This window comes from Haplochromis burtoni, unplaced genomic scaffold, assembly GCF_018398535.1.
Source record: "Haplochromis burtoni strain Fernald_Lab_line unplaced genomic scaffold, NCSU_Asbu1 Contig_188, whole genome shotgun sequence".
Lineage (NCBI taxonomy): Eukaryota > Metazoa > Chordata > Actinopteri > Cichliformes > Cichlidae > Haplochromis > Haplochromis burtoni.
Genome location: NW_024582549.1, coordinates 1,000,425 through 1,019,599, shown reverse-complemented (window position 1 = coordinate 1,019,599; position 19,175 = coordinate 1,000,425). Strand labels below are relative to the sequence as shown.

Genomic DNA, 19,175 nt, shown 5'->3' with positions numbered 1-19,175 from the left:
CCATCTCTACAGTGTATAGAAGTGGAAGTGATGTAAAGAACAGACTAGCAACCAAACACCCTAAAAAGCAGACAGATTAGTAAATACAAAACTTCCTTATTGCACTTAAGCATAAGCTTCATTTGGATAAATAGTTAAGAAAATCGATGGATTAATGATTATTTCTTCAAGGCTATATTCTACAGAGCCTGCAGTGTCAGAGAGAAAACCCCAACAATCTAATCCTCTTTGAGCGATTACTTGGCAACAGTGGGAAGGAAGAGCTCCCATTTAACAGGAAGAGCAGTGAGATCAGGGAGGGGGATTAATTTTGGCATGAATCTTTGGGGGATGAAAGAGAGACCACAAAGGACAAACAAGGCAAACAGAAACTACCCAGTAGACAAAAAGTTAATGACATGGAATAAACCATCCTCAGGACTTTTAGAATCAGTATCATCATCCAGCCCTTGTGTATTCAGGCCAATAAAATTAGAGATAAGCCAAGATAATGATAAACAGTCTAAAAAATAAAGCTACAGATGAGGGTGGCAATAGAAAGTTGTGTGTGGCGTTTCTATCTCTTTAAGAACTGGATTGTGCTATTGAGCAGGGAAGGAGGGGGGTTGTGGCTGCATTGGAACAGTCCTCTCTAATGAGCAGATTTTCTGAGAGAGAGAGAGAGAGAGAGAGAGAGAGCTACAGAGATCCAGCCGTAGGAGGAGAAGAGATTGTAAGACCAAGGCAGCAGGCAGGCTGTGCGTCAGCCGGCACTCCATAGGGAAACATGGAGACGAGCAGGCGATGCTGAAGAGGACAGAGCACACCTTAACAGGATCATATAGATGGATGGTATTTCATCAAACAGGCAATCTGAAGGCAGCCCACGCAGAGGATAAACCACTTATGGACGCAGTGGATTAAAGACCTACAGTCAGACTGAGAGAGAGAGGAAGACGGGGAATAGAAGAAGAGAAATTAATCAGTTCAGTTATTTATTTTCATTGTCTGTGTGTGCGCACTTTCTGTCAGAAGGAGTGTGTGTGCATATGTGTGTGTGCCTGCATATAGTGTATGCGTGCATAAGGCAGGAGACTGCATTGCTGCTCTCCGGCACCACAGGACAGACGAAACAGGCAGCCAAGCAGATTACATTCTGTGTTTTTCCCATTATTTCTGTCTCTCTCCCTCTCTCTATGCATGTGTGCGATCCCTGGCTGTGCAGCAAAGCGCAGTATATGTGTGTGTGTTAAAGCTGAGAATGAAGTCTGGTGTGAGCCACAGAGTCTCACTTTAAATATTTTTGTCTGATCGTCAACAACAGACTTGGAGAAAAAGAAAAATCTGAGGAGGAGAATCTTTTTTTTTCCTTTTTTTTTTTTTTTTTCTTTTGTCAAATATCATGTCACCGCTCCAGCTGAAGCCTCGGTGCTGATCAGGGTGGCGTCTATGCTGGAGGCTCGGAGGTTTGAAGGGCTGCCACCGGGAAAACTTCTCGGCTCTACACCCCAGAGAGGTGGAGGCATCATCAGGTAGGAGGTGGCAGATTGAGTGGGCCTGAGCGGAAGGCAGGCGAGAGAGTAGGAGGAAGAGTTCTGCGTTTGTGTCGTAGACTGTGTAGGCAGGCCGATGGCAGGCCGGCGGAGCTGCCTCATGGATTAAACTTCTGCTGAGGGAGAATAATGGCAGCTCTGGCCCTACTCTCCTCCTCTCTCACCTGGAAAGGCCACAGAGAAGCTGGAAAGTGCTAGCCAAAGCTACAAAGAGCCCACCAAGAGGATGGAGTGAACAGCAACCTGCTACCTTTCCCCAACAGGCCGGGAGAGCCCTGACACAGCTGTGAGGGGCCACGTTTTTTTTTTGTTTGTTTTTTTTTTTAGTCCACCTCATTTCCAATTCTTCCACACCAAGCTAGTGGGAAACTGAAAGTGGCCTATCTTGATTTGTGTGGGAGTTCACTCCCTCCCACTCCCTCCTTCACCTCCTTACCCCTACCCTCACCAACCTCCAAACTCCGCTCCATGGATTGGTTCTAGCACCAACCTGTCCTTTTTCCTTCCTTCTTTTTTCTTTTCTTTTCTTTTTCTTTTTGTCGAGGCTTCAGGGGAATTGCCAAGACCTGTTTCATGCATGTCCACTGGCGGCAGGTTCAACTTTGACGATGGGGGGTCATACTGCGGAGGGTGGGAGGAGGGCAAGGCGCACGGTCACGGGATCTGCACTGGACCCAAAGGCCAGGGCGAGTACTGTGGCTCCTGGGCCCATGGGTTTGAACTGCTGGGTGTCTACACTTGGCCCAGCGGGAACACCTACCAGGGCACCTGGGCTCAGGGCAAGAGACACGGTGTGGGCGTTGAGAATAAAGGCCGCTGGGTGTACAAAGGCGAGTGGACGAATGGCTTTAAAGGACGCTATGGCGTGCGGGAGAGCACGGGGACAAGCGGGAAGTACGAAGGGACGTGGAACAACGGCCTGCAGGACGGATACGGAACAGAGACGTACTCGGATGGAGGTAAGAACTATAGGAGATACAGAAGGACAGATGCATTGTGGGTGTTTTGGGAGTTGGTTTGCGTGTGGCAGAAGGCACACCACTCAGTTCCTGTCAATGAGCGATATTTGACAACTGTCCTCTGTGAAAACAGCCTCTTACTGGTTGATGATTGACAGGCCGAGAGCAGATGCACAGTAGGAGGAACTTTTCTAAAGGTTTTCTAGGGTCATCCTTTCTTCTATCACGCCTTGTTTAACACACACACATGCTCATGCTGAGGCAAGAGGTCGCGCCAGGACAGCTTTTGAAAATGTACTTGCTCTCATTTTCTGTCTCTGATTCCTCCTTTCTCTGTCTTTCTCCTCCTCTTCCTCGCGTCCTCCCAACCCTCAACTTTCAATTCAGCTGCTGAGGACACTCTGTGTATTTAGAGTCCTTCAATTCAGGCCACGCAGTCTTAAGGGATGAGTGAAAGGTTAGAGGGATGGAAGAGGACATCAGCTCCCAAGTAACAAGCCCCAAAAACATTGCTGAACAGAGGACAGACATTGCATTTGTGCACTTTTTCATAATTTCCTAGTTACCTAAAATTTGAACTAGTTTGTATAGGACAGAAGTTTTTAATCCATCTTGCACTTGACCTAGCTGCAGTATTTGCTTTTATAGGGAGGGATATTTTCTCTACTTGTATTAATGGGCTTGAATTGCTGGAGGAAAGTGCTATCAGAAAAGATAGATTGCTAATGCATGTTTTTCTGTTATACCAGATGCACCAAAACTACTCGTAAGTCTTATATTTTTAGTGTTTCTTTTCAGGAGATTAAGCAAGCTTTTAAAGGGTCTTATTTTCAGACGTTTTAAGGCTTAATTTTACCCCTGAAGCCAGAAAAAAGTCCCAAAAAAATACATGAAATCTTTCCCACTGTTCTTTTTTTTCCTGTTTCAGGACCACGGACAGTGAATAATGTTTATCCAGGAAAAGTAACAATCAGAAAGTAAATTAAAAGTTGGGAACCGGTTGGAGGTCAGTCTTGTGATTTCCAAATGGTGTGCAGTTACCACACAGCCTTGTTGGCAGCAGCGTTCCAGATTGAGAATTGCTGGTTAGCACAAAAATAAACCGACTGTTCATCAGTGTACACATTATTAGTATTCCAGTCCCGCTGGTGCTTTTCCCCCTCCACTTTAAGCCATTACAGTAATTTCCCCTGCTTATTAAAACTGGCCCTACGCATCTACAGTCATGTTAGTCAGTCACATGCTGCAATAAATACGAAAGTCAGCATCCTGATATCTTTATGACAAGGGAAATGTAACGTTTATATTGTTTATCATTCTTTATTAGCATGTTAACATGCTATAATTTACTGATTAGCAATAAACCCAGTGGCATATGGCTTATCTCCCCCCAGTTTGACCAGAATAACTATATTAAAATACTTTTTAATTGGAATTTTGATCCAAGGAATAAAAACTATCATAGTAAATCTGTGGAGCCCATAAATACATTCACAGTTCGATGCTATTCCATCCAATAGGTGTCGAAATATTTAATTTTATGATGAAATGATAATCATAATAGCATGACTACAAATACAGCCAATATCAGCACACTATTTGTGCCGAACACCCAAAAGCATCCATCAATCTGCAAGGGACACCAGATGAAATGTTGGTCGCTTAAATGCATTAAATATGTCTGTGTTTGAAAAAGCAAAACATGTAATTATACATTTGATTCTTCTTCTTTCATTTGTGAAGTCTTCCAAATCTGCATTTCAATTGCCTAGAAAATGAAATCAGTTGCATATTGAGTCTCTTAGGTTGTGACTTAGTTCAGTCGCTGTGGGTGTGACTGCACATGCATACACTACATTGCATGCATGTGCAAAAACTGCACAGCCATGAAATCTGGTAGTATGTGTGTAAGTATGGAGCTGACAGTAGCATACGTGCCGCTAAAGCCTCGTTACATAACTCTACAACTACCAGGCCACATTACGCTGCTCTTCACGACACACAAACACACACAGTCCTGAGCAGCCCGATAAAATCCGCAGACCAGACTGGTTTTAGGGGTTGATTCGGTACAAAGGAGAATAATTCGGCTTGATAGATGACCAGACAGATGGACGGACTGACAGAGGGAGGCATAGATGATTCAACAGATGTACAGATTAATGGATGAATAGATCACTTATATGATGAACTGAAAACTGAGAGATGGCTCACTCGGTGGATAGATGATTATCGTGATTGTTATGAGAGATACTCTCTAATCAGGAGGCGAGTGAGATCATTAAAGAAAGAAAGAGAAAGACAAAAATGGGCCTTTCAGAGAGGGATATGTTGGAGCGTAACTGTATCATTTGAACCCACATACAGTAAATGCAGCAGAGATTGGCCTAGTTACGCGTGGTTATCTAGCGCCAACAGTACACAGTGTCCTTATTATAACAACATGCATCTGTTCTTTTTATAGATCTGTGAGGTAATAAAACTAATATGTTTTAATAGAGGAAGTAACCATTGATGCTGGTGCAGAATTTAAGAAACAGAAAACAATAACCAGAAAAAGATAAATAGTTCAGTAACCAAAGAAGAAATGCGAACATAAATCTTGCCTTCCTGCGGCCGAATGTGTTCCTGACTTTACTTGTAATTATAAACCTGCATCAGCGCCTCCATAGTGTAGTGATGAACACATTCGCCTCACACACAAAAAAGATGCCCAGTTCAAAACTGGGAGGAAACAAAATCCCAGCCTCAGGGGGTAACACGCTAGTATGACTCCTAGGGTTCCTCCCAAGCCTGGATAAATTTGAACGTCAACTAAGAAGAAGCTGGTGGAGCCCAAAAGTTGTTTGCACCAAAAAACGATATTTTCTAGCTGTCCGGTCTGTGTGTAAAGAGAATGTGAGCTTTTCCTACTTGCGTTCTATCCTTTTCCTATTTCCTAATTTGTGCTAATGCAAACTTATATTGACATGTGTAAATTGCTTCTTCGAATGCAAATGCTGCATAAATAATGTGTAAAAATTACTTGTTTTATCATCACTTTGGAAGAAGACATGCAGCACAGTTCAGTCCGTTTTTTCCATTATCCAAGTTGTACAATCACTTGGATAAGTGACTGTACAACAGGTATTTTCTCGGCAAATGAAAGATACAGTAGAGGCTATTCAGAGAACATGAAAGCTATCAGAAAATAAAGTGCAGCTCAATATACAGTCAGTATTTACAGAAGCAGCAAAGTTAATCTGTTCATCAGGTTTTTCTCCTTTCATTCGAGCGGCAGTCGAAGGCTACGTCCTGAACTGACATCACAGTGTCCATGTCATGAATAGGGAGAGTAGTCAAAAAACTTTTATTTTGAAAGTAAATCTCCAAGGAAATTACTAGCAATCACGATATATATAATCTGCTATATATCAAAAAAGGTTTATCCTTACACTTAACACTTATCCTGAGAACCCGGTGGTTGACGAGGCGTCACTGCTTTCAGGGCTGAGTGAAAGGGGCCTGAATGACTTGACCCTACACTGTCACAATTATTGTGACATGTCTAAAATATCGGACAAGTTAATGTCACATAGTTAGTTGTCATGTGACTGCAAAACTTTAATAAAGTCTAAAAAAGAACATGAATCTTATACAGTGTCAGAAAACCTGGGACTTGTCAGTCCTTTTTGCCCCTCAGCCATAAAAGGGTTATTGGTGTCACGTGGACACCCAAGTTTGTGAAGAAGATATAGGAGTTTAAAATTAATACCATAGCTGTTAATTTCCATGAAAAAAACATGAGCTTAAACTATGCCAGGTCTAACTGTTGTTGCTTATTAAGACAGCTTAAATGTGATTTTAAATGTTTAGCTTAAAGCTGAAATAATCATTTTCCTTCATTGGTTTTGTGATATGGTCCAGTGCAGAGTGCTTCACAGTAAAATCTGCCTTACAGACTCACAGCTCAGTCATCTCCAGAGCAATATGAGCCAGAAGCCACAGCATTCAAAGATGCTCTGCTGCCTACATACTTTTGAAACACGCTGTGCAATTTGAGTCAGCTACACTTCCCCTCCAACTCCACCTGATGCCAAATTTCTAGGAAACACTCCTCCTCCGTCTCTACCGCTGCTGTTTAGTTTTTCTCTTCGTTACTCTCCCACGTCTGCCAGCATCCCTCTCTCCTCTCCTCCCACCTCTCTCCTCCCTCCCTCACTTTGCTGCATTTCCACTGAGCCGCGCTGTACAGTAGGGTTTCCATAGCAATGCTCACTGACATGCAGCAGGTCACTGTGTCACGAGGGACTTGATGTTCCTCGCTGCTATTGGCCGCCCAGCCGGCTCTGCCGAGCCTGGATTGGCTGGTTTGGCCTTCCGGGCTAATGTTGTTTACTGAGAAGAAGAGCTAAGCTGACTGATTACCAACCACATAGAGAGAGAAGGAGAGAGGGAGTGGAGTAGAAAAATGAAAAGAGAGCAGTAGACGGATTCAGTAATCACTTTAGTGAGAGTTGAAGTCACAAAGAGAGATTACAGCTGTCACTGTGTACAACAATGCTAACTGCTAGAGATTACAGCAGTAGTGGTGAATATGCTATTGTCAGAGATGTACAAACTGACCTAAAAATTCCCCTTTCCAACTTATGTGAATATGAAATGTCAAAAAGACAGGAAAAAGCACGAGAGCATTCATATCATGGAAGATGCTCAATCACACGAGGTGTGCGGCCGCTCACAAGTATCTCTGAACCTCCCTCATGTCCTCCAGCTGTTGGTAAATATGCTAAATCTGATTTATAATTGTTCTAAATTAACACACCCTGCTAGCCTGCTAAAAGCCGCTATCACTGCTGTAATTATTCTCGCTCTGGCCGTGTTATGTAAGCATAATAAATCCGCATAATAAATAATAAATCCACTTATCTTGTTTTAAACTCACCCTGCAACGGTAGGTGGGCCAAATGAGATCAAAAACCTGTTTCCTTTGGCTCGCTGATTAGTGAGACATGCATTTTAAAGGAAAAATAACAAGCATGTGTAAAAGAATATATTTGAGAGAATATATTTTCAGTGTGTGTGGGAGGAATCACTTCGGCCAGAAGTGCCACTCTGCTTTCTTTCACCCAGTCGGCCATGTAGTTAGCTCATGCCCTATAGCAACTCATGTAACCAGCATATAATGGACTTATTACACAGAATTATTTTAGACATGGCCAAGATAATGCTCGAGGTCTCAGACAACCCTAACAGGCTTACAACCGTGAGCACGGCTGAAGTCTTCTGAGCGTTGTCTCAGTCCCCGTCAGCTTCAGGATTGCTGTTTGCAGGAAAACCTTCACTTCTCACCTCTGTGTGGAAGAGAGGAAGGGAAAAGCAATTCACAAACAGTTTGAACTCTTATTTGTGACTATGACAAGTCACAAATAGGAATTGCATATTCAGACAGCCCTTTCCTCTCATTTGACTCAACTTAGTTTCATGTATTCTGTCCTTCTACTGTCTATTTTTATGATTAGTTTATTTTAAGATTTTTTTTGTTTTGTAAAATCTCATCAAAAAGAGAAATATTGAAATTTCCCAAATTCTGAGGCTTATCCTGTTGATTATTTTAGCCTTGAAAGAAAGTAAATTCAAAGGAAGTGTCATGCAAGTCAGGTGAATCCAGTATTTTACCTGCAATTCTTAGACTGTCCATTCGGATGAAGAAACATTTGAAACCAGCAGATGTTATGCATTTTGGTTTAAAACATTATAAGCAACGATTAAAGCTGTTTACAGATAAATAAATATTTCAATCATGTTATTTTGATGTCATTATCAAGGTAGGTTTGCTGTTAGCAAAGTTGCTGATGTTGGTTTGCTAGTGGTAGTTTTTAATAGCATTAGTTAACTTGTTAACTAATGCTATTGAATGTGATTGGCCATCTCCTTTCATTTCTGCCTTCAGCATTTCTAGCAGCTATAGATTGTTTTTGACATGCTCACCTTTATTTGTGTAAACTGTATTTCTGTAAAAGCAGGAAGTCCTCAAGATAAATTCCTGGGAGGTCTGCAATATGATAGAAGGTTATAAGTCAAATCAAAGCATGTTATTTTCAAAATAAAAGCCCTAAAGTTGTGAGATACCTTTCTTATTTATTTATTTTTCAGTTGTTCTTTTGCAGTGCACAGTATTGATATCCTTTGTTATTTTATTTCCTCTTTGAACCTTGAACCTAGAACCTTTTTAGAGAGAACACCTAAAAAATCCAAACAAGGTCACTAGAGGGTTAGTGATGATGTATGCTTTGTCCCATGGGATTTTTAGAATGTTGAGTTTTGTTTCAAGATGTTGTGTGGCACCATTGTTGTTTCCTTTTATTTTTTACTTTCATATTCACACACTCTTTGATTAGTTCTGGGTACCAAAACTACTTGGTTAGATTAGAAAAAACATTATATAAGTCACAAAGCTCAATTGTCCATCTGGCAAAGCTGTTAAAAGGATTAATCCTGGCTCTACAATGGAACTAAAAAACATGTAGGTATCTCACCATTTTACAGCCTTTACTGTAATATTACTACATTTATGGCTGAGGCCAAATGTAAATTTAGATCCATAGGGTTTTTTTCACAGGGAAACTTTGTTTGGTTTTGTTATTTTGTTGTAATTGTGGTCTTTTTTAATGTGGATTTTAAATAAAACAATCAAGTGAATGAATTACTGACTTTAATTTCTTTCATTTAATTTCAGCTCCTGGGCATAGTCCCTATTTCCAGAAGTTTAAAAAAGTAATTGGACAAACTAACATAATTAAAAATTATGTTATGCAAGTCTAGAAGTCACAGACGTCAGCAAATGCTGAATTTCTTCCATTGTGATGCCAGGCCTTTACTTGCTGCTTGTTCGTGGGTCTCTCCTTCCAGTTTTGTCTTCAGTAACTGTAAAGCGTGCTGTATTGGTTTGAGATTATGTGACTGTCTTGGCCATTGAGGAATATCCAATTTCTTTGTCTTGAGAAACTCTTGGGTTGCTGTAGCAGTATTCCTTGAGTCAGGAAGTCACCCTCAACCAACTGCTAAAAGCATTCAAATGTCTAATATTGCTGTATTTGCTAAAGGGCGACCCAAGTACTGCTAAACTGGATATGTTGACTGTGTTGGCAGTAACCTTATCACTAATAATCTGTATTAGTTATAGTTAGCTCCGTACATCTTTGGGAAATATTAGCTTTTTTGTATTTTTAAATCCAACAAGATGTGATTATGATTAAGGGAGTAAAGTATTACATTAACTAATCAGGAATTGTTTAGCAGAAACTAACGCCACTTTAAGTATAAAGATTGTTTTCAACGCTTGAATGAAAATATTTTGCGGTAGTGCCTGTTTGAAATTTAGAACTCATCAACAAATGCTGTGTTTCATCCCTTGAGATGCTCTACCAGGCATTTACTGCAGCCGGCTTCAGCGTCTGCTTGTTTGTCTGCATCCAGTTTTATCTCCAGTGTTGGCTTGAGAACAAGTGACTGTGAAAGATCTCATATCTTCGCCTTAGGAAACTCTCGGGTTGCTCTCGTGGTATACTTTGGGTCATTAATCATTTGCTCTGTGGAGCACTGTCTGATCAGTTGTGCAGTATTTGGCTGAATCTGAGCAGAGTATATAGCACAGTCACATCATCAATAAACACTGCTGACCCGCTTCCACTGGTAGCCATAGATGCCCATGCCATAACAATACTTACCCCCATATTTGACAGATAATATGATATGCACTGGATCGTGAGCTGTTGCTCTCCCTCTCCATATTTTTGTCTTTCTATTTTTTGAGTACAAGTTAATCTTGGTTGTGCAGCTATTTTAGATGTTTTCTGGTAATGTCTAATCTGGCCTTGCTGTTGAGTGTCACCAGTAATTTTCACCTTGTTGTAAACTCTCTATGTTTACATTCATGAAAGTGTGTACCTTGGAAAAGAGATGCCTGCCTCCTAAAACGTGTCCCTGACTTGGTTATCTGTTTTGAAGTTGTTTTTCTTAAATCATTCTGTGCTGTCATTCTGATAGTCTTATATCTAACTGTAGCTATTAAAGAAAGGGATCTCACCATGTTTAGTTAAGGTTTGCAACGCGTCATTTCCAGGAAGTATTTATATTTGTACTGATTAATGGTTTTCAATACCTGTGATCTTCTTGTATGGACCAGTTGACAGGGAAAACGTAGGAGGAAAAACGAAAGAGAATATGAAATTACTATATTCTCATCCATCTGTTGATAGGTATTGTACTGTAATGCCAGGTCACCTTAATAGTACTGGCTGACAAATCCAAATGTCCAAATCCTAAGTTGCTGCTAGCAAGGTAAAAATTGACAGCGTCTTCTTTGGACACGTTTTTGAGCTGCCTTTCGTGATGAATACTTTAAATTGTACAGCAGAAAGCTGTCGTCCATTCTTGCTCGGTGGTCACACAGTATCTCGGTTAGTACAGGATCTATTCTCTGTGAAGCCCAGTGGAGCTGAATGATGACTAATTCCTTTATTCTGTGCAAGATGATCCTGTTAAGCACTTTGCCTGGTATGGATAGGATTGTAATCCCACGGTAGTTTGCACAGTTGATGAGGTCACCGATTTGCTGTATTGACGTAAAAGGAAAAGCATCTTCCCCGTGTTGCTGCCAGGTCATGATCCCTTTCCAGATTCCTTGTTTGAGTTATTTATGATCTTTGCTGCTTATCCCCTTCAGTATTTCATTTTCCACTGGTTTTCAGGAATCTTTTACTTGTCTGGTAAGAGCGCCGTCATGCTGCTAGTTTATTTATGAATGCCAGGCCACTGTGCTTTTCTTTTTCATGCTCTTTCTCATTGAGCCGTTGACATCATGCATTTTCTTCTTTACCATTTCTTTCTGAAACTAAAGCGTGTTCTGTTGGTAAGAAAGATGCACATACGTATACGACATTGAAAACTTAGCACAGGATTGTGGAACTCTATTTGATTAAGGGTTGCACAAGAAAATGGGAAGTAATTTATACACATGCATTTATAAAAAAAATATGTAGCCAATTTGATCCACATGAAGGTCTCAACGAATGAATAAATGCATCAAAAAAGCAAAGTGATCCTGAAGTCTTACAAAATCCCACCGACTGTTTCACAGCCCAGAACATCGAACTCAGTGACTGTGAAGCAAATCATGCAAGCCTGAAATGGGGAACAAAAGAACACCAGTTGATGAACATGGATGCAAACAATGAGAATGTTAAACAGACTAAATGTTTTATGGGGAACAAAGAAATCTGACTGACTGAGGTTAAGGACACATGACAGTATTTGTTTTTTGCCAAACCATTCATAGTTGGATAAACTATTATCACCAAAACACTGGTTACAAGATGACAGAAAATTGTAGGCATTTTTTCAATGTGCAGGTCATCAGAATGTGGATGACTGGATATGTAAAGCGCTTTGGGGTCCTTAGGGACTAGTAAAGCGCTATATAAATACAGGCCATTTATGAAATTTCTGAGCAGATGAATAATCCTCAAATTGCAATCTGAAAGACTCAGACAGAAAAAAGGGGCCCAAGCAAAATCCCTTAAACGGATAATAGTCCCACACAGCGATTTAGGCGGGAAGAGGTTTAGCTTTGAACAGACTTTCCTTGCTTTCAGTGTTCAGTGATTTGACCAGTTTAGTGGGTTTGTCTGCATGCCTGCACAGCCTGACTTTACTGCCCTTTTTCTTGGCTTGTTGCCTGTCGGTTTTCTTGTCTACCTGTCTTTAGTTACCATCTGTCTTTCCTTCTGTTTGTGTAGTTGCTGTTTTTCTCCCCCAGCCGATGTGTCCGTGCACCGTCCCCAGGGCTCTCTCTCCCTTTGCCTCTCTTCAGTAGTTTTTCTCACTACAGACTGCTCCACTGTATAGCATAATAATAAGAAGAATAAGAATAATATAAATCAAAAATTATTAAGGAGGATTGATGCATAAGATTTAATTCTCCCTGTTAAACTAAAACATTTTTTTTAGTGAAAAACGCCCATAAAAAACAAGTTTTCAGTAACTTGTTTATCTTTTTTTTCCTAGGGTCATTACTATTATGTGCCTTCTATAAAGCCAAAACAACAACCCATCTGCAGGCTTTAGCTTATGTAACGGGAGAAGTTTTATGTTTGCAGTGAGGATTAATGGTGCTGACTAAATCATGAAACTCTAAATATCTGTCTTGGAAGTCTGCCCCGCACTGTTGTTGATGCGTTACTAACTGTGTAGATGGAGTTTGCCCGAGAAGCACTTGGGATGGTGTAGTGTTATATGAACAGCAACTGCCTGGGCTGGAAGCATCATGATCCTCCTTCATGATATATAAGCTATAAGGGGTTGAACCGTTACAGTACTGACCCATGTAAGTTTCATTAAAGCTTATACGTATGCATTATTAGGGGAATAGCCAGCACAGGGGGCTGTTAGCCACTGTCTGCTAGACTTCAGCTAGTTTGAATAAAACTTCAGTCACACAGATCTAGAGACATGTTGGAGACCACTTGGCAAACTCCATGGTTGTCTGTAGTTTCGAAGATGCCAATGTGTCTGAAAACACTCTCCAGTTCATTATCCAAGTTGTAGTGAAACTTGAAAAAGTGCATCGCGAGTGGAGAAAGATCACCTTCAATGTAAAACATCCTGATTTTATCATGTTTACTTTATTTCACCTGTTCTGTTCAGGTATAGCAACTCAGGATTGTAGCTCTCACAAACTCTCTCAGTTTGTCTCTGAAAGATTTAAATCCATACTCAATATCTTAGAAAACAATCCACCTTGTCAAATAGTCGTTTCTATGGAAGCCCGATTCCGCTACTAAAAAAAAAAGGATACTTAACTCGAAATTTCGACTTATTTTCTCGAAATTTCGACTTAGGAACTCGAAATTTCTACTTAATAACTCGACATTATGAGAAAAATAACTCGAAATTTCGAGTTATGGATCTTTTTTTTTTTTTTTTTTTGGCGGAAACGGGCTTCCATACATTTCCAGCCTCTCCCACACTGTAGCCAAACTGAGGGAAAGCTCGTTGCTGTGCACAGAGGATTCTTTACCTAACTTGTCACTGAATCTTGGAGGACCACTGCTGAGCAGGACATCAAATCTTGTATGGTCAGACATATTGAGTTATCTTGTGAAGATGTTTGATGAGAGGGTTTCAAGTGCTATGGAAGGCCTAAATATATTGAAAAAACTTTTCATGTATGACATATCGGGTCTATTACCAGAGTCAGATTTTCTTTTCTTAAGTGGTAAAAATGTGGTGCACGCTGTCATGTCCTGTAGCTTGACAGCTTCATGTGATCCTTAACCTACTGACTAGTGCAGTCTAAGGGATCTGCTGGAGGGGAGAGGTTTCCACTCATGCGTCCCCCTTCTGTTTGGCTTGCTACAGCCTCATAGATGTTGACTTCAGCGAGGGCTGCCTTTGCATCACATTGCTGATGAAGCGCTTCTCACGTGTTTCTTCCTTGCTTAGCTCTCATTTCCATTCATTTCCTTCTGAGTGAATTCTGCTCTTGTTTTTGCAGTTTCTGCCTTTATGCAACCACTGACTGCAGTCAGCTTGCTGATGGCTTACTGGAAGTCTTCGATGATTTAGAAATGAGTATCCATATAGATGTCGTTTATCTGTAGCGTATCTGTCCACCTGAGATTTATTACTGTTGACGCAATTTCCCTTTTTATTGTTCTGCCATTACTGACCTAAGCAGATTGAGAGGTTTTCAAAAAGCCACAGGTGTAATGTCTTTTTTTAAGACGTTCCCTTCAGCATGCTAAACAGAAACAACGTGTTAATTTCTTTCAGAAATTAACAATAATATTTTTAAAATGGGTGTATAACCAGCATCAAACACACATACAGTAAATTATGTAAAAGAAAGCCTGCTAAATAATTGCTGCCAAGCTATGCATTAGACATGAAGACTGTTATATAACTTCACAAAACAAGTGTAGATGAGCAGTTTTCACAAGCACAGTATAGCTGCACATCTGAAACACTCACAGAAAACGCAGCAGATAGAACATAATAAAACTCACAGCTGCATAGCCACTATATACAGGGTGTTTGTTCATATAAAACACCTTCAATAATAAATCAAAAACATACTAAAGCCCCCAAAATGATGGCTGAAACTATTTTAACAACTTTGCAAGCAACAGAGAGGCTAAGCGACAAAGACTTCAAGCTCTTCAACTTTCCACTATGAGAGCACATGTGAGTTGCTGCCTGTTCAGCAAGTCCAGATTTACTCCTGCAACACATAAAATATGAAGACAGAAAACAACGTCACCACGGGCTGGTGAGATTTAATCTCTGCTACCACAGCTTACATTCTGCACGTTTTGCTGTTTTACCCTGCAAAATAGTTTGCAAGTGTTCGCCGACAAGTCAGCATCTTCCAAACTGCTGGTCACCACGGCAACCTACTAGATCCCAAAGCAATCGGTTTTTGGTGCAGTCGTAAAGTTCTTTGTGACCAATTTCACTCCAACGACCACAAGCAATAACCAGCCATTTGTACCGAGTGTCTGCAACATAAAGGAGAAAAAGTGTTTGATAAACTCGGCCTTGTCTTGTCTTATGTTTTTCTCCCTCCCCATCTCTCTCATATGCACAAGGGCAAGTGCTGACATGGTAAAACAACACATTTATAATTCATATAATAACCAGTTTGAGCTCCTTCCAGCTTGTCTTGCTCCATGTTTTGTTCTTTGCAAGTGCTGTGCATCACAAATCAATACTTTGAGTTGTAAAGTAGTCTGCTATGCAATAATGTGGACACACAAGAACCACAGACTAAGAATCACAGACACCTAGCCATGTAATCACATTTTTTTTGTGTGTGTGTACAGTCCAGTAATACTTTAAAGATTTCTGTTTGCTTTGAATGAAATACAGACCCTATAATGCAGAGGGTTTTTAACCTAGAAACAGAGGACAGACACGCGCATTTGTTAAAGAGACAATTATGAATTCAGCCTGGGGGTTGGCGCGTGATCAGATCGCTGTGACTCTGTGATGTTTCCGCAGCTTTGATCTCGCCGTGTTAACTCTTTCCGCGCAGCTGCCTTGTCCTTGCTGCAGTAGTTGCAATGAGAGTCCACTTTGCTTGTGCCTCCCGTTGGCTTCCAGGCAGAATCAGTAAAATTTTGTCGGCGTGGGAGCTGTGGAGCAGATTCTCCTTGCGACTGTACTCCTGAGGTTGAGGCGTTGACATCCCAACAGTGTTTGTTTTGTCAGTGCAGCCACGGCAGGATAATCCAATCCAGTGTATCTTCTGTCAGAAAACTCCTGTACAGTTACCCCACTGCACTTGCTTTCTGTTAAGACTCTGTAAGGTGTGATATTGCAGTAAATCACTGCCAGCTGCCTTACGCTGTATTTTTCAGCACCACGGAGAGCGACAGGCAGACTGAGGGTGGTATACGCTTCCAAGAAGTCATGAAAAAGCTCAAACTCACATACTGCTTCACATATATTTATTCATTTACACACTCACTTGCCATTTTCTTTGGTGCACCCAGCTGCAGTTAACACAGCCTTCAATAACTCCTACATGCTTGAAGGTTTCAATGTTTCAGTGTTTGTGTTAGTGCTATAGAGAGGTGCTGATTCAATGTAGCAGGCATTTTTAAAGCTGCTGATATCTTGTATTGTGCTATACTGCTTTTTTCAGTATTTACAGAAATATTAGTGTATTTAAGTCTATGAATCACAGAGTTAAGTAATAACCTAGATGTAATTTAGCTAATAATAATCCAGTAGTTTAGAAATGTGGGATAAATACAGGTTCATAAATGTGTAGGGCATACAGGACAATGTAAAACATTTACACGTTCTTCTGGGTTCCTGTGCTCATCGTACACACTGAGCTTAGCAGGACGGTGCTGAAGCGGTTACTTCTTGGTTCAATTATTATGTCACAGTTTAGCTTGTTGTTAGCTATTTTAAATATTTATCTGTTATAATAACTGGACTGTAAACAGCAGCGCTGTAAACAATGATCTGCACACAGAGACACTAGTACACTAGTAGCTCAGAAACAAGCTGTCCAGCACAGTGAATGGGCCCTCAGAGTGTACTACATACTACCTATAGTACACTGTATATAGCATAAGAAATCCTCCTATTTGGAGGTTTTACTGTAACAGCAAATGAAACAACACTTGTCCCATTTTTCACATTTTACTCATACCGTTAATTTAAAGGGATAGTTCATTATTTTGGGAAGTGTACTCATTTATTGTCATATTTGTATGGTTGATGCAAAACTACAGTCAACTATAAAAAATTCAGTAGTTCAAAAGCTGACAATTGAAGTACGAAAACATTAAATTGTTGCCTTCTATCTAAAGGGTTATTAGCAAAAAGCTTGGCCCTGATTTTTTCTTTTTCTTTTAGAAATATCTTCAAGTGGATTGGTAATAAATGAAAGTGTTGGTATAATGAGTTTTTAAGTACCTGTGGGTGAAGCCGACAGCTTCATATTCTAATTTTTATTTTTAACTGTGAGCAGTTACTCCTTTACATTTTGTACATTTGTGTACAGGAGCAGCATTATGAAAAATCTGTGTAATAGTCGTACTTTTAAAAAATGTATTTTGTATGTTTTTTCCTTTTTGGATGCGGCTGGTGCTTCTTTTTTTAAAATAATTTACACAACTGCCTTTTTAAATGAACATGACCTGTTGTAGCGGCGGGTTATTTCCGTTCTGCTCTGTCAGCACAAACACGCACTCGCAGGTGATGCTCGCTCTTCTTGCGCCGGCCTTGGAGCATTCTGGCGGCCATTTAATGAAATGGTGATCTCGTCAAGCTGCTGCGCAGGTGCTCGTTTGTGCATGTGTGCGCGAGTGTTCTTTGATCCGCCTTTCATATGGTCGTACAGCTGTGTGCTGATGTGATTACAAAGGCCTTGCCAGATGTGCTCGCCAGCTGTCTGTGACACAGCCTCTGTTTGTTTTGTGTGTGTGGGGGGGTGAGTGGTGGTATGAGGCAGCACTTCGTGGGGGCAGGTTCAGATTTAACACCACCGCTCACACGGGCTTTTTTGAAAGCGGCATCTGGGTGCTTGTTGTGCCGTGTGATCATGTTCTCATGTGTCCTGGAATACGATTGGCTTATAATATTGTCTTCATTCAGCACTTCCCATTTCACCGACACTTTATCCCACTAGGGAAACGTTTGTGTGTGTTTGTGATGGAGACAGAGAATGTGGTTGCAGTCCTTATATGGTCATGTAGTTTGGTTTTGAGCGAGTGCGTTCGCTACAGAATGAATCAGAGTGCTGTTACATCAGAGGTATGGGCAGGCGGGATGGATTACTTGGCCTCCTATTGGAACACACACTTCCGTGGAGAGTGAGAGAGAGAAAGAGGAATGACGGAACATGCATGCATATGCATACTCAGATGCCCTACTTTTCTGCAACACAGAGATATAGGGACTGTTATGTAGCAAGGGATGCGGACAGTGCAGATTCATGGTGTGAATGAATGGGAGTGACAAAAGGAAGCCACTCCCCTGTACTGCTTCCCAACACCTTAGCACAGAGAACACAAAAAAAGAGGAACTAGTGAAATCTACAAATGCTTGGCAATGAATGAAGTGCAGAATGAATTACACCAAACTGCAGGTTGCTAGGGGGCTGGAGCCTATCCCAGCCTCCACTGGACACCGTGGACAGGTCGCCAATCTGACGCAGGGCCAACACGGAGAGACAATCGTTCGCACTCACAGTTAATTAGTTAAATTAAATACCAGAGAGTACAAAAAATCAGTACTTTGCAGCAAGTGGTGTAAGTGTTCATTACTCACAGATGACCTAAACATCACTGGATTAAATCTGTTCTCCAGTAAATTTTCATTATCATCTGTATAACGATTAATTGAGTCATTCAGGAACTCCTCATTAAAGATGCTTTAACGGTCATGTCTGTATTGCCTTTATTGAGAAATAAAACCAGAAGCAGATGCCTTCATTTTCAAATGTTGCCGGGAAACTATTGTAGTTTTGGTGTTTTTATATTGTTATTTCAGGTCTTTAGTTTGACTTTGAAATGTGGATTTTTGGGTTAAATGAACTAAGTAGTCCAGAGACCATAGAATAGAAGGTTTTATAGATAAATACTAATATTTGGTATGAGTAAGTCAAGCTGAGCTATGGAGCTAAGGAGTTTTTTTTACTGACCTCAGGAAACCTTTTTGGCTCCAAAACCGACGTCCCTCTCTCTTCAGTAATCTTCTGCTAAATCAAATGGTTCTCTCGGGGTCACAGTAGCTGTAGGTTAGTGCACCTTACCACATAACTGCAGCACCCACTGTGTTAATGTCACAAACCCCTCACTGCTCTTTACGCCTCCTCTCCTTCAATATCAAAAACAAGAGTGCGCGATGGTGAAGATACCAGCAGAGCAAAGCAGAAAGAAAACAGAGAGAAGCTAGCCCAGCCAGACAGCTAGCAGGATGAAAGCTGTGATGTTGTGCATGTTGATAGCTACTATTTACTGGTAAAAAAAAAAAAACCCTTCCCACCTATGGGTGGTTTTTGCCAGGCTTGCAGTGTTTTTTCAAATTCTTCATTTCGTACTTGGTGGTGAGTCTAAAACATTCCCACACAGATATATATATATATTAGGGGTGCAACGATACACAAAATTCACGGTTCGGTTCG

At 40.8% G+C, this 19,175-nt stretch overlaps 1 protein-coding gene across 1 annotated transcript in view; it reads left to right on the top strand.

The window, feature by feature from the left end:
* The first annotated feature begins 660 nt into the window (after window positions 1-660).
* Window positions 661-19,175, top strand: part of jph3b (junctophilin 3b) — a 68,868-nt gene continuing 50,353 nt past the window's right edge. The window contains exon 1 of the mRNA XM_005935024.3: window positions 661-2,491. Within this exon, the coding sequence (XP_005935086.1) occupies window positions 2,110-2,491 (382 nt within the window). The 5' untranslated portion in view covers window positions 661-2,109. The remainder of the gene's footprint in view (window positions 2,492-19,175) is intronic.